The 21,499-nt window shown below is 41.3% G+C and overlaps 1 protein-coding gene across 1 annotated transcript in view; it reads right to left on the bottom strand.

Moving 5' to 3' along the window:
* Positions 1 to 2,891: 2,891 nt before the first annotated feature.
* RHOJ (ras homolog family member J) overlaps positions 2,892 to 21,499 on the bottom strand; it is a 93,927-nt gene continuing 75,319 nt past the window's right edge. Inside the window, exons 3-5 of the mRNA XM_019969027.2 lie at positions 16,299 to 16,463; positions 14,005 to 14,100; positions 2,892 to 5,178 (exon numbers count right to left, since the gene is read on the bottom strand). Coding sequence (XP_019824586.1) covers positions 5,032 to 5,178; positions 14,005 to 14,100; positions 16,299 to 16,463 — 408 coding nt within the window. The 3' untranslated portion in view covers positions 2,892 to 5,031. The remainder of the gene's footprint in view (positions 5,179 to 14,004; positions 14,101 to 16,298; positions 16,464 to 21,499) is intronic.

The following is a 21,499-nucleotide window of genomic DNA, read 5'->3' as shown; positions in this document are numbered from 1 at the left end:
TGACCTCAGAGGAGGTTTGAGAGAGATGACCTGCTTGGCTAGTAAAGACCCAGAGAGCGCTGTCCAGCACTTCATCCATTTTTAATGAATCACGAGGTGGTATTATCTAGGATTATTACACAATTAATTCTGTTGGCTGATTCTGCTTTGAGACCCAGAAACATAGAATGCTCTTGATGAGAATGGCCCTGCTTTCTTCCCCATGGCTCTGGAGACCAGGCAGAAGTTGGTGATTCTCCAGGAGGATTGTCAGATATGTGTTTTTGCCTCGTGTTTGGTTTTAGGTTTTCCTCCCTTCTCTAAATGTTTCCTTTTTAAGAGTACCTAACTTTCTTCGCAAGAAGTTTGGTTTCCCTGACCTCTCTCACTCTCTCTTTTTCTGTTTCTAATGGTCCTTGAAATGAAATGTTTTCTTGAGTTTTCCTTTGTACTTGGGCAGCCTACGCAATGACTCTTAAGAGAATAGCTAGTGACCTGTGGTTTTCTCTGCAGAAGAGAATGCACATTTTGTATTCTGGCCTCTAAACATAGGGGTAGATTTAAAAATGAAGACATAAGATCATCTCCAGCACGGTGTCAAACATTCCTTTAAAGCTAAACCTTGATTTTTAATCTTCCATCACTTTGGTCTTATGGATGAATCTGCGTTTATGAAAGCAATCAGTTCAGTCAGTTCAGTTGCTCGGTCGTGTCCGACTCTTTGCGACCCCATGAATCACAGCACGCCAGGCCTCCCTGTCCATCACCAACTCCCGGAACACTGCCTCTTTAAAGGCTGACCTCAAGTTATATTGGAGAAGGAAATGGCAATCCACTCCAGTATTCTTGCCTGGAAAACCCCATGGATGGAAGAGCCTGGCAGGCTACAGTCCATAGGGTCACAAAGAGTTGGACACAACTGAGCGACTTCACTCAGGTTATATATTTCTTCTTGAAGACCCTCTACTTCGTGAGGTTATAGGAACCAGCACTCTTAATGATGATATTTATGTTATTTTCACATTCTGGGTTTTATGAAAGCTGTGTGTATGGCTACATGCACTTCATCTGGTACTTCTCTTCTCTTACAGACCAGAAATCTTCCAAAAGTTTCTTTGTATGTCATGATCAGACATATTGAAATCTCAGTACCAAATCTCTCTTCCTGTCATATGTGTGTGACAATTTTTGATTTCCCAGTTTAGTGCTTTCTTGTTGAAAGTGCTGCAGTTACTGCATTCAGCAATTGCTCTTTGGGTATAAATTTTCTTGGCAGAAAGCAGCCCAGAGTTCTACTGTTAACATGGTTCTGACTTGGGTCTTCCAAATAAGTCCATTAATTCTACCAAACAACCAACCATCTGATTGAAAAAAAAAATCTGTCAAACTAGCTACCTGATCAAGCCATGAAATTGAGATTATATTACACTGTACATATATATCTTATTATAGTGGCCCACGTCATATATTTGAAATATGGTTAGGATCTATAGGATAAACAGATGCAACTCAGGTAATATACCTACAAAACTCCAACTTAATATGTTGATAATGAGTAGATTCTAGTATGAAAGTGAAGTGTTAGTCACTTAGTGGTATCCAACTCTGCAACCCCAGGGACTGTAGCCCGCCAGACTCATCTGTCCATGGAATTCTCCAGGCAAGAATACTGAAATGGGGGACTTCCCTGCTGGTCCAGTGGTTAAGACTCTCAGCTCCCAATGCAGGGGGCCCAGGTTTGTTTCCTGGTCCAGGAACTAGATCCCACATCTGCAACTAAGGCTTGGTGCAGCCAAATAAGTGAATAAATATTAAAAAAAAAAAAAAAAGAATACTGAAATAGGTTGCCATTCCTTTTTCTAGGGGATCTTCCTGACCCAGGGATTGAACCCAGATCTCCCGCATTGCAGGCAGATTCTTTACCATCTGAGCCACCAGTATAGATTACAGTATGGAGATGAAAGGCACTGGATGGGAAGCAGAACAGCTGACATCTGTCCAGCTTTGTCACAACATATCTCTTTTAACTCATCTGGGCTTGTATTTTCTCATCTGTACAATGAGGAAATTGGATTATAGCTTCTTCTATCTCAGAAAAGTCAAGACTACACCTTCAATAGCGATCTGTTGCCCCTTCTTGACTTTGAAGATGGTGTAGACCTTTAAAGGGTCCTTGTTGAGATTTCTATGTCTTTCAATCTTTGGTTTCAGAATATAGTTTTATTCAATTTTATGGCAGAAAACTTTTTTTTTTTTAGAGACATAAACTACCTATTGCCATGAAACAGGGAATACGTGATTAATTTGGTGGAATGACATGAACTCTTTTAGATTGCTTTGTTCTTCATTATTTTATTCAACAAGTAGCTCCTAAAACCTCTAAGCGCCTGGGCTCCACACAGACACTCTCTCTCCAGGTTCTGGTTCTAGGCAAGACAGAGATCTCCCACTATGAACAAGTTAATCTCTGTGGCCCATTAGGGAGGTGATGACCTGGGGAACCATTTGCCTGTTGAGTGCACACATCTGGAAAATTCTCCTTGGCAGAGCAAACACACTGTTCTCAATTTTTCATCCACATCAGTGAGGAGTGGCTCTTTAGCAAGACATAAGGAGAAGGCAATGGCACCCCACTCCAGTACTCTTGCCTGGAAAATCCCATGGACGGAGGAGCCTGGTAGGCTGCAGTCCATGGGGTCGCTAAGAGTCAGACACGACTGAGCGACTTCACTTTCACTTTTCACTTTCATACATTGGAGAAGGAAATGGCAACTCGCTCCAGTGTTCTTGCCTGGAGAATCCCAGGGACAGGGGAGCCTGATGGGCTGCTGTCTATGGGGTCGCACAGAGTTGGACATGACTGAAGCGACTTAGCAGCAGCAGCAACCACACAATAATGTAACAAAACCAGGTAACGGCACTTCATTTATTATAGGGCTAAATGCTCATTATTGTTTGTAAAGGATGAACTCAAAGTCTGCAGAGTTACAGTTTATACATGGTTGATTTCCATTTACAAAGAGAGAATGTCCTTGTTTTCTCTAAATGTCAAGCTTTGACTTACAAAACTCCCGTTTTCTTTTAGGTGGGGTGTGTGTGTATTCAAGAAAATGTTCAGCAACTAGACGGGGGAGAAGAGAAATAAAACTTGAAATATAGAAGAGAGGAAAGCACATTTCAAAAATTTCAAACAAACAAAACCCAAAAACTAGGGGGGGTGTCACGGAAGGTCTTCACAGAAAAGACCAATACTGTATGCTCCTTTTTAAATGTGCTTCCTCCAGGAGCATAAAGTACTAGAAAGACAGGATTTTTCCAACAGGAGTGTGAATCTAGAAATTCTTAAACTAAAATTCATGTAATTTCATGCTGCAAAGAGGCACTTTGCTTATGCAGTTGAAATAAAAATAAAGTGCCTACCTGGGTGTTTCCAGGATAACTGTAAGCAAATAAGACTAATTAGAAGCCTTCACAGTCTCTAATTAAAAGCTAGGAAATAAATCACTCTGAGATACAAGAATCCCTGGATGTTTGGAAGAGTCTCTTCCCCAGGGCCAAAGTCCCTGTTCCATAGAGCACATCATTTTGGAAGCAGGGCATAGATGGATCCAGAGCTTGGTATTCATGGATATAGACCAAAATACACATTTGGGACAATGAATACAGGAAATAGGGAGGGGCAATATTTTAGTACCAGTTATACTTGGAAAATATCCTTTAAAGAGAATGAATGAGAACTCCCATGGGACAAGCTGAGAAGTACTTTCAGTTGAAGTGAGAGGGAAAATTGAGGCACTTTGGCTTAACCTTTGCAACTTTTTTACATCCTATGATCAGATCCTTCTTTGGAATCAAGTTATTATTGGGCATGGGAAAGAGTGTGAAATCAAGAGAGGAAAGAGGCATACAGTGGGGAAGGGAGGGAGCAGGAAATTTCACTTTAACGAATAATAATTTTTAAAAAAGATAGGTCTGCCATATTCTCTTCCTAATCAGTTTGATTGAAAAGCAGAAATTCTACTTTCTTAAAAGCACAGTTCATTTGTAATTTTAAAGAGCCAACTCATTGGAAAAGACCCTGATGCTGGGAAAGATTGAAGGCAAGAGGAGAAGGGGGAGACAGAGGATGCAACGGTTGAATGACATCACTGACTCAATGGACATGAGTTTGAGGAAACTCTGGGAGATAATGAAGGACAGGGAAGTCTGGTGTGCTGCAGTCCAAAGAATTGCAAAGAGTCAGACCTGACTTATCAACTAAACAACAACAATGACAATATAACGTGGAAAAAATAAAGTGACCAGTCAACGTAAGCATTTCTGGGGGTGAATTTTAGGCAACAAACGCAGACCTGCAACAGTTCAGGTGGTGTCTCTTTCAATCAGGTTCAGAAATTATGGCTTCACATATTTCCAAAAGTTTCAACATTTCCTTGTATCTTCTTACAGTCAGGCATTCAGAGGTACATGTTGGTTTTAATAGCTTTGGTAGAAACATGCTGAAAATAGGAATGAACATCAAAACCTTTTTCTTTAAGATAGTTTGGCATGGTTTTATAAGGCCTGAGTAAACTGGTAAATTAGTAATTTCTTAAAATAATGCAAATTAACGTAAGACACATAGGAGAACAGCAGATTCAAGAAAAAAAGGTTAGTATCATATTCCCATGTTTTGTAAAAGACAAGAACCAAGTTCTTTTTTTTTTTTGGTTTTCCTATGATGATTTCCTATCAGCTTCATGCCCTTGGAGGGGATGATGGAAAACTCAAGATGGCCTTGACTTTGTTTCCCACGTGGTCAGCGGTGGCACTGGCTGGGATCTGGGCTCAGCATTCTCGTGGAGTGTGCAACGTGGATGCTTCTGGCTGGTATGGAGGATGTGGCAGTTGGCTGATAGTGTGCTGTGCTTGGGAGGGCTCACAGGGCGGAGGGGCAAGCCTCTGGGTCAGGGACTTCCTCTCTGGTCATGCCCTCCTTTTGGCTTGAGCTGGGTCACAGAGATTGGCTGCCATTCTTACCCTTTGTGGGGTGGAGGTGGGTCTCAAGCCACCTCAGATAATTGAACAGCAGCTGTGACACTGGGAGCAGTGTTTCTTCTTTTTCTTGGGATGGAAAATGGTGAGGATTGCTTCATCAAAAACTGCTTTGAGACCTTTCTGGGTCAGGGCCGAGCATTCCAGGTAGCACTGTGCTCCGATCTAAAACACAAAGAGAGGCGTGAGAGGAGGAGAGAGAGAAAAGCACAGTGGTGTCTGCCCTCTGCCCAGCCAAGAGCTACTGCTGCTTGTCTCACAAACAGCCCAGGGATGGTTTGGATCACGTCTTTTCCTTCTGCGTTTCAACTCGCATCTGCTTTTCTTTTTGGTATTTTTACATATTTTGCTTTCTGACATTAACATTAAATGACTGTGGATTGCTTCTGATGAACAACAAATTTATTATAAGTATAAGAATATAAAACATAAAAATTAAGAGAGGATTCAAAACCAGTGATATGGTTTAAGTATTTTTTGTGAACATCAGGGTATGTGATGTTGTTTTTAGTGCCTTCTCATTTGTATGCAGAACATGTGAATGTGGTACAAGTGAAATGAATTCCCTTCTGTGCATAGTAGGGCAGGGTGTCAACTTGCTTAATAAAGCTCATAGAAAGAGAGTGGTTTTATAGAGAGTTATATGGTTTTATAGGTCATTTTTGATTAAAATGCACTTCTGACAAGGTATCTCTCAGCAAAGTAATATCTGATTGGTTATATTATTCAGTTTTAAGATACATTAAAAGGTATATTTTAAGCAGTTAAAAAACTCCCAAAACACAGAAAAATAAAGGTCATAAACCCTCTTTGTCAATATACAGTCTACGTGTATTTAAATGACAAAATATCTTGTGCTTGCCTAGGGCTTTATTTCAAAGCTTTTGATGATTTCATATTATGACATATTTGATAATCACAGATCCCTATGAGAAATATAAAAATTCAGGCCAGAGCTACAGATTCTCATTTTTAAAAAATTGCAGGTAGAGCAGACCATGTTTGGCAGTCAACTTCATGAGATAATTCATGTGAGCAAGACCTGGGGTTTTAATTGCTCCCAAGCTCAGTTCAGTTCAGTTCAGTTCAGTCGATCAGTCGTGTCTGACTCTTTGAGACTCCATGAATCGCAGCACGCCAGGCCTCCCTTTCCATCACCAACTCCCGGAGGTCACTCAGACTCACGTCCAGTATGAGCTAACAATTTAATGTGGACGTTTTAATATTAAGGACATCTGGAGAAATGCTTCTATTATATGCTTCACATTATAAGAATAACTGAAAAATTAAAGTGTATCCAGGAGAGGGTGGATGGATGGAGGGCTCCCAGAAACCAACAGATAAATGACTAAAACAGGGTAGCAAAATCACATGCTGATTAGAGCCAGTAGCTTAGGTAATTAAGTAAAGCAGAGCTGGTGCCAGACAACAGGGAGAGGTGGAGACTGCGGCGTCCTGGGGGTGCACACCCCTCTAAGGCTGTTGGTCTACTTGGCTTTGGACAACCGTTGTCATGCAGGAATGTTGGTTCGTTGTTGCCATCTTTGCGTTTTTGAAGAGGACGCAGGCATTTTGATTTTAATTAATATTTACCAATTAAAAAACATTCTATTGGCCAAGCAAGACACGAATGTGGGGTGTCTTGGGCAGCAACCAGCCAATTTGTATTGCTTAAGGACATCCAGCTAGAAAGTGAACGAGCTAGACCTAGAATCTGGGTCACTTGATGACTGTTCTTTCCCTGGTTTCATGATGGAAATTCTGACCCTCATCACTCAACTCTGGTCAAGTTGACAATGAAATGAAGCTGCCCACTTGTTTGAAAGTCCACAGATAAGAAAACTAAGCATGAGGTAAAATTGTTCTGGTGGGGTCCAGATATGTACTTTTTTCCTATATGGTTATTGGTTACTGTATGAGCCAAAAAAATTCCCAAAGGAAGGATGTTACATATTGAAATTTTATTTTATGGTTTCACTTTGACCATGGTCTGGATTAGAAAATAGCTTTTTATATAATTAAAAACAATTGAATTTAAGAGAGGGATAGTGAAGTGAAGAAAGCTGAACGTGGAAGAATTGATGCTTTTGAACTGTGGTGTTGCAGAAGACTCTTGAGAGTCCCTTGGACTGCAAGGAGATCCAATCAGTCCATTCTAAAGGAGATCTGCCCTGGGTGTTCTTTGGAAGGAATGATGCTAAAGCTGAAACTCCAGTACTTTGGTTACCTCATGCGAAGAGTTGACTCCTTGGAAAAGACTCTGATGCTGGGAGGAATTAGGGGCAGGAGGAGAAGGGGACGACAGAGGATGAGATGGCTGGATGGCATTACCGACTCGATGGACGTGAGTTTGAGTGAACTCTGGGAGTTGATGATGGACAGGGAGGCCTGGCATGCTGCGATTCATGGGGTTGCAAAGAGTCAGACACGACTGAGCGACTGAACTGAACTGAGTGAAGTGAAAGTCACTCAGTTGTGTCCGACTCGTTGCGAACCCATGGACTATACAGTCCATGGAATTCTCCAGGCCAGAATACTGGAGTGGGTAGCCTTTCCCTTCTCCAGGGGATCTTTCCAACCCAGGGATTGAACCCAGGTCTCCCACATTGCAGGTGGATTCTTTACCAGCTGAGCCACAAGGGAAGTGAGGGATAAGGATTATAAGGATAAGGATCAGAAAAATTTTTCCTAATAATACCCTGAAATGTCATCTCTTACAGTTTGGGATTGTATTCAGGACTCAATATTAACACATGTGAAAGGCACACTGATTTTTAATGAATGTGTCTACTGAATGATTCTTGTCAGTCATCCTGAAAAAAAGACCCAGAACATGCCATGGGCTGTTGTATCTAGAATACCTCCCCACTAAGATCACAAGCCTCGACTGACTCTGGAAATTACAGGACAGCTGGACGGATCTGGGTTCACACGTGGAATTCTGGACCATCTGGTCCTGCAAGATGGGAGACTGCACATTTCCTCCTTCTCTTGTCTCTACCCACCCCCGCCACAGTGCTGCTGACAACTTATTAGAGTTTGCCTTTTGATGGTGCAAGAGGAGTCCAAACTTGTCGTTCCCAATTCAGATATTTCTGAAGATAATCAAACAGTAGATCAAGGCATTATTGTGTAACTGGGTTAATATAGCATTATTTTGTACTGATAGTTACAGGAAAAGTAGCAAACAGATTTTGGGTGTGATTTGGGAGATATGTGTGAGAACCAGAACCTAGTTGTGAGGTCAGTATTACTAACCAAAGATCAGGTGCTCTAATGATCAGAGGAAAGAATTCATCCTGATGCAGCCAAGACTTATTCCCTAAAACACAGCCATGTTATAGGGACTGCTGGAAAAAAAAAGTGTGCCCTCCAAGATGCAAAATGCAAAACCATCCCAGGGAAATATAGCCTCTTTTACAGCAGCAACTTCATCTGCCTCTTGGAGCAAAGGGACCTACACTGTCAAATATTTAGAATCCATCTGCAAGTGCTCAGGATTCACAGATCTTTATTTAGATACACATGTTAGCAATCTGGGACATGCTTTACCAAAATGATGTGTTTTCAGGAACAAAATAGAGACTGAGGAATGTAAACTGAGAAAACATTTTACTGATAACTTGATAATGGCTGTAACATTGTTTCAGAAGCTGGGAAATTTATCAGAGGTATACAGAACATAAAAGAGTCTGACAAGAAGGAAAAACCAGGCAAACAAACTCAGTGACCGATCAAGTGAAAGAAAACCTAGTGTTTCTTCCAGGTGGTCCTTGTGGAGGTGGGACATGTTCTAGAATAAGATAAGGCATAACTGGAAGGAATGAAATGGAAGGTCTGCCCAGCTGCAGACGTATCTGAGAGGACACAGTGTCTACAACAATGCTAGCTAGGTGAGCTAGACCCTGCGGTAGGTACACTGGCTCACTTAGTTGAGAGGTATGTCTCTCACCATTCTCCATCAGCTTAGAAAACTGATGTCCAGAGAGGTAAGGTAACCTCCCCAAAGCCATACAACTAAGAAAATGGCAGAGATTTGAATGTGTCTGTCTCCTGAGCCTGAGTCTTAATCATTCTGTTGAGGTCTCTCTAGCAAATGTAAAGAAATGTGATGAAACAGCAAAACAAAGAGATGGAGATTTTGTTATGACTGAGTGACGTTGAGAGAAGAAGGGAAGGAAAAGGAAGCTTGGTACTGTATGTAAATAGGAAGAAGAGATTTAGTGCAATAAACAGAGTAAGCTGGTAGCTAAAGAAATGGCTAGTAGCGGAGAAGCTCCTTATTCCTTATTTAAAATTTAGGAAAGTTATGCAGAGAGAAAGTTCAACTTGAGAGCCACATGACAGAAAGAGAACCAAAGGACTTATGAGAGAGATTCCATCTCAGTAAATTAGCATGATGACCAAACTGCTGAAAGAGGAAGTGTTTCTAGGCTGGATGCATTGGCTGCTGATTTTTTTTTCAAGAATTGGTAGAAACTGCCAACTCAAGGATGGATAATGTGAGTGCACTGCTTGAGTGTAGGTTATTATGAGGTGGTGGGGATTGTGGCTTACTGAACAGTATATATTGGTTCAGGTTTTTCTGTACCATCTAATGGGAAAACCTGAATGAACTTTCAGGCCAACCCAATACCTTATTTAAAAAACTGTTTAAAAGTTTCAACTGATGAGGAAATGCTGGATTGTGCTGCCAGATGTACTGATTTTTTTTTTAAAGAAATTAGAAATGTGTATATTTACATGAAGTTTCCAAATTGATCAATGTTGGCCACTAAATCACATCAAAAATACCCATGTTGGTTGATCAAAACATTTGTGGGTGAAATTTGGGCCATTACTTGCACGTATTAGTCTCCCTATTTGGAATTTGATCTCCCCAGTCTTCTAATTTTGTCCACCTGACAAACTTATTATCCTGGCTCAGTTGTTGGCTGCTCCAAGAACTGGCTCTGAGCCCTTCTCCCCACACGTGTCCATCACTGTCTCCTCTCTGCTACTCCAGTCTGTGCACGTATCTGTTCTATTTGTTCAGCTGGTATGCTTTAGCTTGCCTGTCTCTCTCGTCTTCTGGGCTGTGGGTCTCCTGAGGGCAGGGCTGTCTCACTCTGATCTCTGTAGCCCAGCTCCCAGCAGTGAAGTGACTGATTTCCCATGACCACAGGACTAAGTGGAAATGGCCGGCACACAAAACAAGGAGGGTAACCGTGACCCTCACAGTCAGCGGGAGGGTATTAAGGACTCCATGAACATTGATGACAGGGTTTTTGCTGCAGTCTTGCTGCTTTAAACCCCACTGGTGCAAGTTAAAAACCCAAGAAACGGGTGCTAAGATAAAGAGTGAGAGTAGCAATAAAAAATGCACAGGGTGAAGAAGATGACAGGCGAGGCCAAAGATTGAAAAAAGGAAAATGGTCCAGTGTTTTATTCAGAAATACCTTAGGAAGACAGCTTAGAAAACCATGTTTAGATTGTATTCAGTGGACTTGGGAAAGAGAATGCACAAAGCATCATCATCTTAGAGCTAACGTGGCACAGATTAGGTATTCGTTATTGCCAAATAAGTCCAGTTGCAGTACAGACATACACAAATGAGGAAGGGTAAAGCAAGGGATAACAATAACTATTTATTATAAATTGATATAAAACATTTACACAAATGTAGTTGACTCTAGAGTGTAAATAATAGGAAATACGTACGACATGAAAATGTCTCATAAATAAAATGTCCTCTCAGATGAAAAACATTTTGGAAATTGACAAGTACTGAACAAAAGAATATAAAAAATCTGAACTTGCAAAGCATCTAAGTCATGGGGACAGTATACACATTACAATAGGGGCCTTCAGGGGCTTCCCTGGTGGTCCAGCGGCTGAGACTTCACCCTGCAGGGGGTGCAGGTTCGATCCCTCGCTGGGGAGCTGACATCCAACATGTCTCACGGCCAAAAAACCAAAACGTTAAACAGAAACAATATTGTAACATATTCAATCAAGACTTTAAAAATGATCCACATCAAAAAAAGTCTTTAAAAAAGATACGGGGCTTCAGTCTATAAACAAAGAAGCCCCAAACCTAAGGGTTTCTTTTCAGATTAGAGGGGGGAAGTAGAAGAGCATGGTGGTTAAGCGCAGTTTTCATATCCTGGCCCTGCCACTTTCTAGGGGGGGTGATCTTAGCTTCTCTGAGCCTCAGTTTCCACTAGGAGAGTGGAGGTAATGATATGGACACCTTGGGGGGTAGCTGGGAGGATTAATTAAGACAAGGTGTGTAAAGCGCTTGGCATGAGGCCCAGTGCATTGCAAATACTCCATAAATGTTAGCTGTTATTATAAACTACTTGACAGGAAAGTCAGGGTGCAGAGAAACCTAAAGCATCTCTATAATTACATGAATTGTGATGAAACAAGTTAAACTCTTGCTTGGTTTTCTTCTAAATTGGATTTTGTAAGCTAAACATGATTTTTCGCTGTATCTGAGAGCAGTTGCTAGGAGAAACTGGCAAAAGGCAATGAAGTGGTGAACTCAGCCATTGTTCCTAAAATAAGTATGAAATGAGATGGGAGGCTTTGGAACGACTTCGTCTCAGAGGGAAAAAACAACTTCCCAAATGAGAAGTCAGCCTAGGACGTTGACAGGATGGTGGTGGGAGAGACTCCAGAAGCAAGAGACACAGGAAACAAGTTTCTGTGCAGAGCTGGTGCTGAGCCTTTGGAGCCTCCTCACTGTGAAAGGTATCTAGCTGGGAATTGCATACAATCATCTGTGGAACTGTACGTTTAAGTACCGGAGAAGGCAATGGCACCCCACTCCAGTACTCTTGCCTGCAAAATCCCATGGATGGAGGAGCCTGGTAGGCTGCAGTCCATGGGGTCACGAAGAGTCGGACACGACTGAGCAACTTCACTTTCACTTTTCACTTTCATGCATTGGAGAAGGAAATGGCAACCCACTCCAGTGTTCTTGCCTGGAGAATCCCAGGGACGGGGGAGCCTGGTGGGCTGCCTTCTATGGGGTCGCACAGAGTCAGACATGACTGAAGTGACTTCGCATAGCATAGCATGTTTAAGTACTTTAGGGAGAGAATGGAAGCTGGATGTTTGAGGAAAAGGAAGAAGAACCTGTAGAAATGTGCCCACTTCTTAAAAAAATTTTGGCTGTGTCACATGGCATATGAAATCATAGTTCCTAAACGAGAAATTGAACCTGTGTCCTCTGTGTGGAAGTGCAGAGTCTTAATCGTTGGACCACCAGGGAAGTCTGACATGTGCCCATTTTATAGGTGGGAAAAGAAATGGTTTGAGGAGATGGTTTACAAAAGGTCAGGTGCATGGGGGTGGGGAGGTCAGAAAGATCCTCTGGAGTAGGAAATGGCAGCCCACTCCAGTATTCTTGCCTGGAAAATTTCATGGACAGAGGAGCCTGGCAGGTTACAGTCCAAAGGGTTGCAAAGAGTCAGACATAACTGAGCAATTGAACACACACACACCTCTATTATCAGCTGTGTGAATCAAACCTGTTCATCTCCCTAAGACTCTGGGTCCTCAACTGTAAGAGAAGACCACTGCTCTCTACCTAAGAGGGGAGCAAGAGGCTGAAATGAGATGGAGCTTATAAAGTGCTTAGTGAGAACAGGATGGGTGGCTCCCACCGCTGGTTCTAACATTACCATCCCTAGAAGCATAGTGCTAAGTTGCTTCAGTCGTGTCCGACTCTTTGTGACCCCCCTGGACTGTAGCCTGCCAGGCTCCTCGTCCATGGGATTTTCAGGGCAAGAATACTGGAGTGTGTTGCCATTTCCTTCTCCAGAGTATGTTCCCAACCTAGGGATTGAACCTGCGTCTTCTACATTGGTGGGCAGGTTCTTTACCACTAACGCCACCTGGGAAGCCCCCTAGAAGCATTCAGTTTCTCAAATATTTGTGAGATGTTCTCATGTATTAATCCACAGAAACAGAATTTTATTTAATTCATTTCTATTCAAATGCATCACTTAATTTTGTTGCCTATAAGAAAGGTTTAATAAGAGAAATGCATGCATTTTTATTTACCAAAAATTGGTAATTAATGTGACTCTTGACCTATTTAAAAGCAGGGGACCCCTAACTCTGCCCTAGGGCATGCGTTTGCACAGTTAGTTAAATAAAGTAAAAGAGAAATTTCTGAGACCTTTGGCTTGGCTTGATGGGTTTGGGACTAAACCAACGAGGAGGTTATGGAATATGATTTATAAACCTCCTTTTGTATCTGGTACCTCATCCTCTCATGGACATGTTAGTGTCTGCTTTTGTGCACATCTTGGCAGTAAATGGGAGACAGATTTGGTCTAAATTGTTTCCCCAACAAAATCATTCTTTAGCTCTTAAGAATGAAGAAAGGACCATGGAAAGGATCATGGAAACTGTTCCAGCTGTGAGCAAGTAGTTATTATCTGTGAATAGCCTCTTGGATTCTTCAGCTAGTTACCTTTCAGTCCATGTTACTCTTTTAAGATGCTGTTGGTGACATAATCCAGCTCCTCTAAGTGGCTACTCATTATAGGGTGAGAAAGACTAAACAAATAGAACCCTGCCAGATGCAAATCTAAGTTTCTCTCAGGAAAATCACAAAATGCCTTTTATGGAGTCATTTAAACGAGTTACATGGATAATAAGCAGTGAGGTTTACAAATATTTATCTAATGATTCCCTTTATTCATACTCAATATGGCAAATGGATATTCTAAAGGTTGCTAAATCAAATGATAAGTGCTTCAGCTGTTTAAATTCATCAAGTTTCTTTCTTAATGAAAACCAGACAGTGCTGGCTGACAAGAATGCCAACCACATGGTCCCTTCCAGCCTGACTTGAACAGAGGAAATGAATAAAGCAGAGAGATGATTTTGAACACTTTGCATTTTAAAGCAAAAGCCTATGTAGCTCTTCCATTCTAAAGCATACAGCAAACTTGTCTCTCAGAAACCATTGAAAATGAAATTCAAAATCGGTACCGCTTTTGCAAGCTTCACACCATGCTCATAAGTGAGAGGTTTCTCCTTCATATACAGCAAACGGGCCAAGGTTTTGGGGTCATCTCGGAGATCAATCTGGCAAAAAACACACATGTGATACATTTATTCATTTTTTCAGGCCTTACCAGATATTTCAAACTGTGACATAATAGAGATGTTTTCCCACTTGACACCCGTGAAATTGCTGAATTTTCTTTAAGGAAGTACATACACATGGCCATATTATGTCTAGAATTAAAGTGAGTTCTTTGTATATGTATACCCCAGGCTTTCCTTATAGTTTAGCCTTCAAAACTATTATCCTGGGAAAGTGAAAGTGAAAGTTGTTCAGTCTTGTCCAACTCTTTGCAACCCCATGGACTATCAGTCCATGGAATTCTCTAGGCCAGAATACTGGAGTGGGTAGCCTTTCCTTCTCCAGTGGATCTTCCCAACCCAGAGATGGAACCCAGGTCCTCCACATTGCAGGTGGATTCTTTACCAGCTGAGCCACAAAGGAAGCCCAAGAATACTGGAGTGGGTAGCCTATCCCTTCTCCAGCAGATCTTCCTGACCCAGGAATCGAACTGGGGTCTCCTGCATTGCAGGAGGATTTTTTACCAACTGAGCTATCAGGGAAATTTCACTACTACCCTGGGAGCTGAGGACTTATTCAAATGATTCTGTGGCTGTTTCAAATGCTTTTGAAGTTTCCTACACTACTTATAGGATATGCAAAATAATCAGTCTTATTACTGTGCAGTGACACCTCATTTGGTCTCTAGTTATATTACCAATTCTCTAATAGTTTATTTCCTGGCTCTGATTATATGTATATTATATACATAGACTTTTCCAAACCAAATCTTCATACTCAAAGGGATGAAGATTTGTCACTTGTGAGGATATTCTAAAGAATGTGCTGTAGGCTCTGAAGGCAAGTTCTAAAGAGGAATTTCCAAGGGGCTTGCTCAAGGAATAAACATTAATCTTTTCAAACATAGAACTACTTCAAAAATAGCGTCCATGTGTGGATGAGGGTTGAAAATTTAAATATTTAAGTTGCTTTAATCTCTCTGTGTGTGAACCCATGCATACATGCATGCGTGTCAATATGGGCACATCAAAGCTTGTGTTTTAAAGAAAAAATGACTTTAGGGCTCCCTTTGAAAGCCCATTTCTCAGCTTTACTACTTTGTGGGTGGGTTTTATTTTTTTGCCTTAATTGTTTAACTTAGTGCCCACGGGTTATAAAAAGGATTTGGATCATACAAAGATGTTGGCATGTCCCACCATATATTTCCTTACCAAATCATCAAACGTTATCATCTAGAGTTAAGGCAAAAGATTTTACTTAAACAAACAAATAATTATCTTTCAGAGCAGAAGTGTTAATTATATTTATGGATCTGTTAGTTCTCTGTCCACATATTCTCTTGGAAATATTTTCCTTTCTCTTACTTGAAAATTTCTCTTGGTCAAGCAGAATGTAAAATGAGAAGTAGAAAGCAGCTGCATATGAAACAGACAACAATAAAGCTCTTCAGTATCATTACATTTCTGTGTCTTTGGGATAGTAATTTGGGTTTTAACATAGCAAAGAACAATCTATTTAAAACTATAAAGAGCTAGAACAATCTCTAATGTGTTTGGGAACTGGCTTACTGTTGGAAATTCAAACTATGGAACTTTATTAGCTTTCAAAACACTTTAAAGTCTTTTACAATTGCAGCTTTGTCTTATATATATCTGTTTTAATATCATTTCTAAGATCTGAAAGACCGGGGGCCTTCAAGGGAATAGGGAACAGTGACTTTCTGTCTTCCTTTTCAAGGACTGTTATTGAGGAGTTTCTGTCATAATGAGCCTATTCTGATTGCTGCGGTCATTTTGACATTCACACCTATTTTGTGACTTTCAAACAATTGTGGATTTTAGATATTAAAAAAATTAGGTAATAAGTGTAATTGACATCTACACCTCATTCCTCTGACTCAGAACTGGAGAAGAGTGTTTAAAAAATGACTTTGTTTTTTAAAGACAAAAAGTGGAGAGAAGAATTTTTAAAGGCCCCACGGAAACTTCCTGTTACATATGCAACAGTTCTATTGTCTTTTCAACCCTGGGCTGAATAACCACGTGGTTCATGATAAAGGCTGTTCATAGGACTGTTGTACCTGAGACCCTCTATTCACCAGTGTTTGGTAGAACAGGATGTCCAGGAGATGCCCATAGGGTCTTTCCATTTTGATAAGCCCCCACTGCCGCCCTCCCCGGCCACGCCGCCTTCTAACCTGAGTCCCTATGAGGACGTAAGGCACGTGAGGCATGCAGCCCTTCAGCTCCGGGACCCACTCCTCCTGGACGTTGTGATACGAGGCAGGGTTTACGACAGAGAAGCAGATCAAAAACACATCCGTGTTGGGGTAGGAGAGCGGCCTCAGCTGGTTGTAATCCTCCTGTGGGAAGAGCAAAGAGTCTGTGTGTTTGTATTGATGCAACAGGGTGAGGTGTGGCCCGGGTGGTTCCAGGAGTGACGCAGACTTCAGGTTCCCCCGCAGCGCCCTCTGACGCCGTTCCTTCCCCGACCCTGGAATCTGGTGATTCCCTGTATGACCAGAAGGAAAGGAGCCATTGGCCAGGAAAACACTTTGTTGTGTACAGAGCAATTATGAATTGCCCTCTTTTAAGATGAACTAAAAAAACAAGACAAAATGAAACAAAACCCTTAAAAACATTTAAAAATAGCTTTAGTGGGATAATTTACATACTATAAGGTTCATCCTTTTAATGACTATAACTCAAGAAGAATTATTGCGATTCTTGTGTCTATGGGAATTGTGTTGTATTGAATATGGATTTAAAGTAGTAGGCCAATGGCCAAAGCACAGAAATTCTCTCCTTATGTAATTTAAAAAAATTTGCATTGAAATTCAATTTAGAATAAGCTAACTAAAATGCAAAGCAACGAGTTGTTGCCAAAGCATACACCACAATATTTGAAGAAATATATTGTGTGAGGGGTTAGAGCTAAGAATTTGGGATTTATTTCTAAATCTACCTAAAAGCCATATTGTGACCTAATAAATAAGATACCAGATTAATGATTTTTCCCCAAAGACTTTTCAGACCAGAATATGCTTTGGTTGAAGAGCTTGTGGTTGCATAAGATGTTTATGTATATGCTATTTTAGTGGGAGATGATAGAGACAAAGGAAAACGTTGAATCATCTCAACTGAATCATCTCAAAAGTCAGCAAGTACCTTTTAGTGTATATAAAATATTTTGGGAGGTTCCAAGGTAAAATCTGCTATTTTATTAGGTTTTATCTTTTTTCATAGAATTTGGTAACAAGTGCACAGTAACTTTATGTGTGTGTGTATATTTTATTTGTATATACTATATACACATATTAATAATACATGTTCTCACATACCACAGTATGACACCAGTGTTCATACACACTACAGTATACTTCATATACATATACATACTACATACAAGCACACATTATATATACATAGGTGCAACCAAATCTGTATGTTCACACTTACACATATATACATAGAAATGGACAATGTATCAGTTCATTTATTAGGGTCTGTCCTTACCACTCTTTCTAACATTAAAAAAATTATAAAACATATATGCTCACTGTAAATATTCAAACATTATGTAAGGACATAGAATTAGAAGTAAAAGTTTGTTTCTATCCAGCGCTTTATCTCTAATAGTTTTTCCTTTCTTCCCAGATGGAGCCATTTTGTAACAGTATCCTTCTAAACTTTTAACATTTATTTACATGTATAACATATACATGTTTATTTAAAAATTATTTGATTATATAGCTTAAATTGTATGATTCTTGCTTTTTTAAAAAAATTATTTATTTGGCTGTATCAGGTCTTAGGGAGGCATGCAGGATCTTTATTGCATCATGTGAAAACTTTCATTGCAGTGTGTGGACTCTCTAGTTGTGGCCTAGTTACTTGCTCCACAGCATGTGGGATCTTAGTTCCCCGACCAGGGACTGAACCCACATCCCCTGCATTGCAGAATAGATTCTTAACCACTGGATTACCAGGAAAGTCCTGATACTTGCTATTTTAAACTTAATATGTACGGATATTTAAAAATATCGACCTCACTTTCTATTGACTCTAATTACATCTTTATTAAAAGGGGGCGCACATGGCCATGTACACATATGCCTGGGAGGAAACCCTTTGGAATGTCAGGCATGGTCATCTCTGGTTGGTCAGTATGCGTGTATCTGTCATTTAGTGCCCAGCACGTGGGCTCAGTACACTATTACTGCTTCTAATTCTATCACAGCCTAAGCAAAATGCAATGCAGGCTGGCAAGGATGCTGAATAATCCTAAAATCCTAAAAAAAGTGAACTAGAAACACAAGAAGTCAGTTATTGTGGCTCATTTACCACATTTCTATTAAAGCAGTTAATTGGGAGTTGAATATGTTGCTTAAAAACTGATTGGGGCCAGGCCTACGACTGCATCTCAGTCAAGTTGTGCCCATGTCTGTGTGTGTATCTGCATGCTGAGGCTGGTAGTGGTGGGAGGGCACAACATCTTTTATAAGTACCGCCTCCTCTGTACACAACTAGCCCTAAAAGCCAAACCTCTCCCAGGGTCTCTCTTCCCTCTCCCTTCTCTCTCACAGTAGCTGTGAAGTCCACAAGCTAAGAACTCTCCTTCCCAGCCCATAATCTATAGCTGTTCCTGACACCACCTGCTTCTTGTCACTTCATCCTCTCATCTGCATTGTCATAAATGGAGTAGGGGCTGTGTTGTTTTTTTCTCGTGCCCCACTTATATTCCATCCATAGCAAATATTCCATAAGTGCTATTGACTGACTGGATGACACGGGGTCTGCTATGACCTGCAAATGAATACGTGGCTTTTCTATGGATCATTTATTGTAGTTTTCATAAGAATCACCTGGGGAGATTTAAAAACCTCCCGATGCCCTGCTAGCCAACTACCTACCTCTTCCTTCCCTACCCTGGGATCAGTGAAATCAGAATCTCTTGAGAGTGGGTTTGGGTATCTGGGTATTCTAATTTCACTGGCCTAAGGTTGGCATGGAGTCGAGAACAACTGAGTTACATCTCCTTGACTACCAACTGAAGACATATCAAGGGCTTATTACTAAGGGCCAGGCACTGTTTCAAGCTTTCATGCATGATCTAGTGGAATCCTCTCACTAGCCCTGAAAACATGGTACATCAACGTCTGAATTTCATAGAAGAGGAAATTAAGGGGTAGAGAAATTCAGCACTGGACCAAAATTGCAGAGCTTAAACACCAGGATAGTGTATTTGGCCTGAATCCAGCTCTAGCTCTTAATTGTGAACATGTAATTTGTTTCAGCCCAGAATTTTAAGTGACAGATTAAGCATTTTCTTTAAAATTCACTTCTCTAGGAATCTTAATATGGATTGATGCTTTACCCAAGGATCTAGGAAAAGAAATGTTAGACCATGGTGTGGGTGTACTATCTATAGATCTAAAGAAAGGCCTGTCTCTAGGTCTGCATCTACCAGAAAGTACCACCAGATGGCAGCAGACACTGTATATTTAAAACCTCAAAGCCTAAAAAAACAACAGAATTGGGAGAAATGTCACAACTGGACAAATCGGGTCACAACTAGATAAGCAAATAACTGGTAGTCTGAAAGGATCATGTTTACTTGATTCTTTACCCAGAAACTCTCAAAGGAATTCTATTTACATTATGGGAAAGTTAGGAAGACCCTGGGTTGCTGATAGGTGGGAAGGTGACAGGAGTTTGGTTTTTTGATAATTTTCTCTCCTAGTAGGTCCAACTGGGTGACTTCTGACTGTGTCCTTCATTGGGCTTTATCCTGCTCTGTATTCTGGATCTCTCTTCTGTGGAAATTTTAGTGCTGCTGTATGTCCTGTGCTGTGCTTAGTTGCTTGGTGGTGCCCGACTCTTTGCGACCCCATGTTCTATAGCCCACCAGGCTCCTCTGTCCATGAGGATTCTCAGGCAAGGATACCGGTGTAGGTTGCCGTGCCCTCCTCCAGGGGATCTTCCCCAACCAGGCATTGAACACAGGTGTCCTGCATTGCAGGCGAACTCTTTACCACCTGAGCCACCAGGGAAGCTCAGTCCTGCTGTATAATTCCAATTAAAAAGATTAATTAATTTCCTACTGAATGCCTAGCATATAGCATTAAGGATGCTATAAAAACTATATAAGGTAAATGAGAACTGGAAATCTGGTGGGGGAAAAAATGAAAATATGGGAAACAATTCGATTTATGTGAAAGTGAGAGGTGAAATTTTTCTTGTCTTGTGTTAATTTCTCAGTCATGTCCAACTCTTGTGACCCCATGGACTGTAGCCTACCAGGCTCCTCTGTCCATGGGATCCTCCAGGCAAGAATGCTGGAGTGGGGAGCTATTCCCTTCTCCAGGGGATCTTCCCAACCCAGGGATCAAACCCAGGTCTCCTGCATGGCAGGCAGATTCTTTACCACTGAGCCACCAGGGAAGCCTTGCTTTTAGTTAACTCTCTGATAATAGAATACTATAGAATAGTTTTTGACGGAATTGGGAAAATACAATTCCAAGGCTGGAAGAGGGCTTAGAGATCATTAGTGCAGTGGCTCCCAAAGGAGCATGGGCATCACCTGGGAGCTCGTGAGGGATGCACATTTCCAGGTGCTGGCCAGCCTTCTGACGCTGAGGTTCTGGGAGCAGGGCTGCCTGCTCTGTGACCTAACGGGTCCTCTAGGTGACTCCATTGTAGACACTGAATGATTGAATCGGGGCCACAGAACAAGCATACCATTAAAGAAGGCTCACACCTGGGCTGGCCTGACCCATTTCAGCTCCTCTTCCCCACGGACTGCAGCTATAAAACACAGCAGGGGATTCAGGCTTAATATAAGTAAGTCTTCCCTCAGACTGAGGGCTGGGGACTGGGAGGTTGGGGGACTTAAATTTGTACCAGCTGATAATTTGATTCCTTTTTTTTTTTTTTGCAATGGAGCACGTTTTGAGTGGGAATCCTTGGTGGCTCAGCAGTAAAGAATCTGCCTACTGGTGCAGGAGATGCAGGTTCAATCCCTGAGTCAGGAAGATTCCCTGGAGAAGAAAATGGCAGCCCACTCCAGTATTCTTGCCTGGAGAATCCCATGGACATAGGAACCTGGTGGGCTATAGTCCCTGGGGTCACAGAGTCAGACACGATTGAGCGACTAAACCACCACGACCACGTTTTGAGTCTTGGTTGGATGCACACATGTTGAGATGATATAAAGGGTCAGTGGTCTATCTGGTATTTGAGTCCCCTTCCAATGTTGAAACTGAGAATGGAAGACTGCAACAGTGACTTGAATGGGGCTTCAAGGGCTAAAGTAGACAAAGAGGCTGGGGTTGGGGTAGAGAGAAGGGTGGGATGTTGTAAAGGTAGGCTTTTGAGTGCTTTTTACCCAACTTCATTC

The sequence above is a fragment of the Bos indicus genome, chromosome 10, assembly GCF_029378745.1.
Source record: "Bos indicus isolate NIAB-ARS_2022 breed Sahiwal x Tharparkar chromosome 10, NIAB-ARS_B.indTharparkar_mat_pri_1.0, whole genome shotgun sequence".
Taxonomy (NCBI): Eukaryota; Metazoa; Chordata; class Mammalia; order Artiodactyla; family Bovidae; genus Bos; species Bos indicus.
The sequence above is the reverse complement of the archived record's forward strand: the minus strand, read 5'-3'. Positions and strand labels throughout refer to the sequence as shown.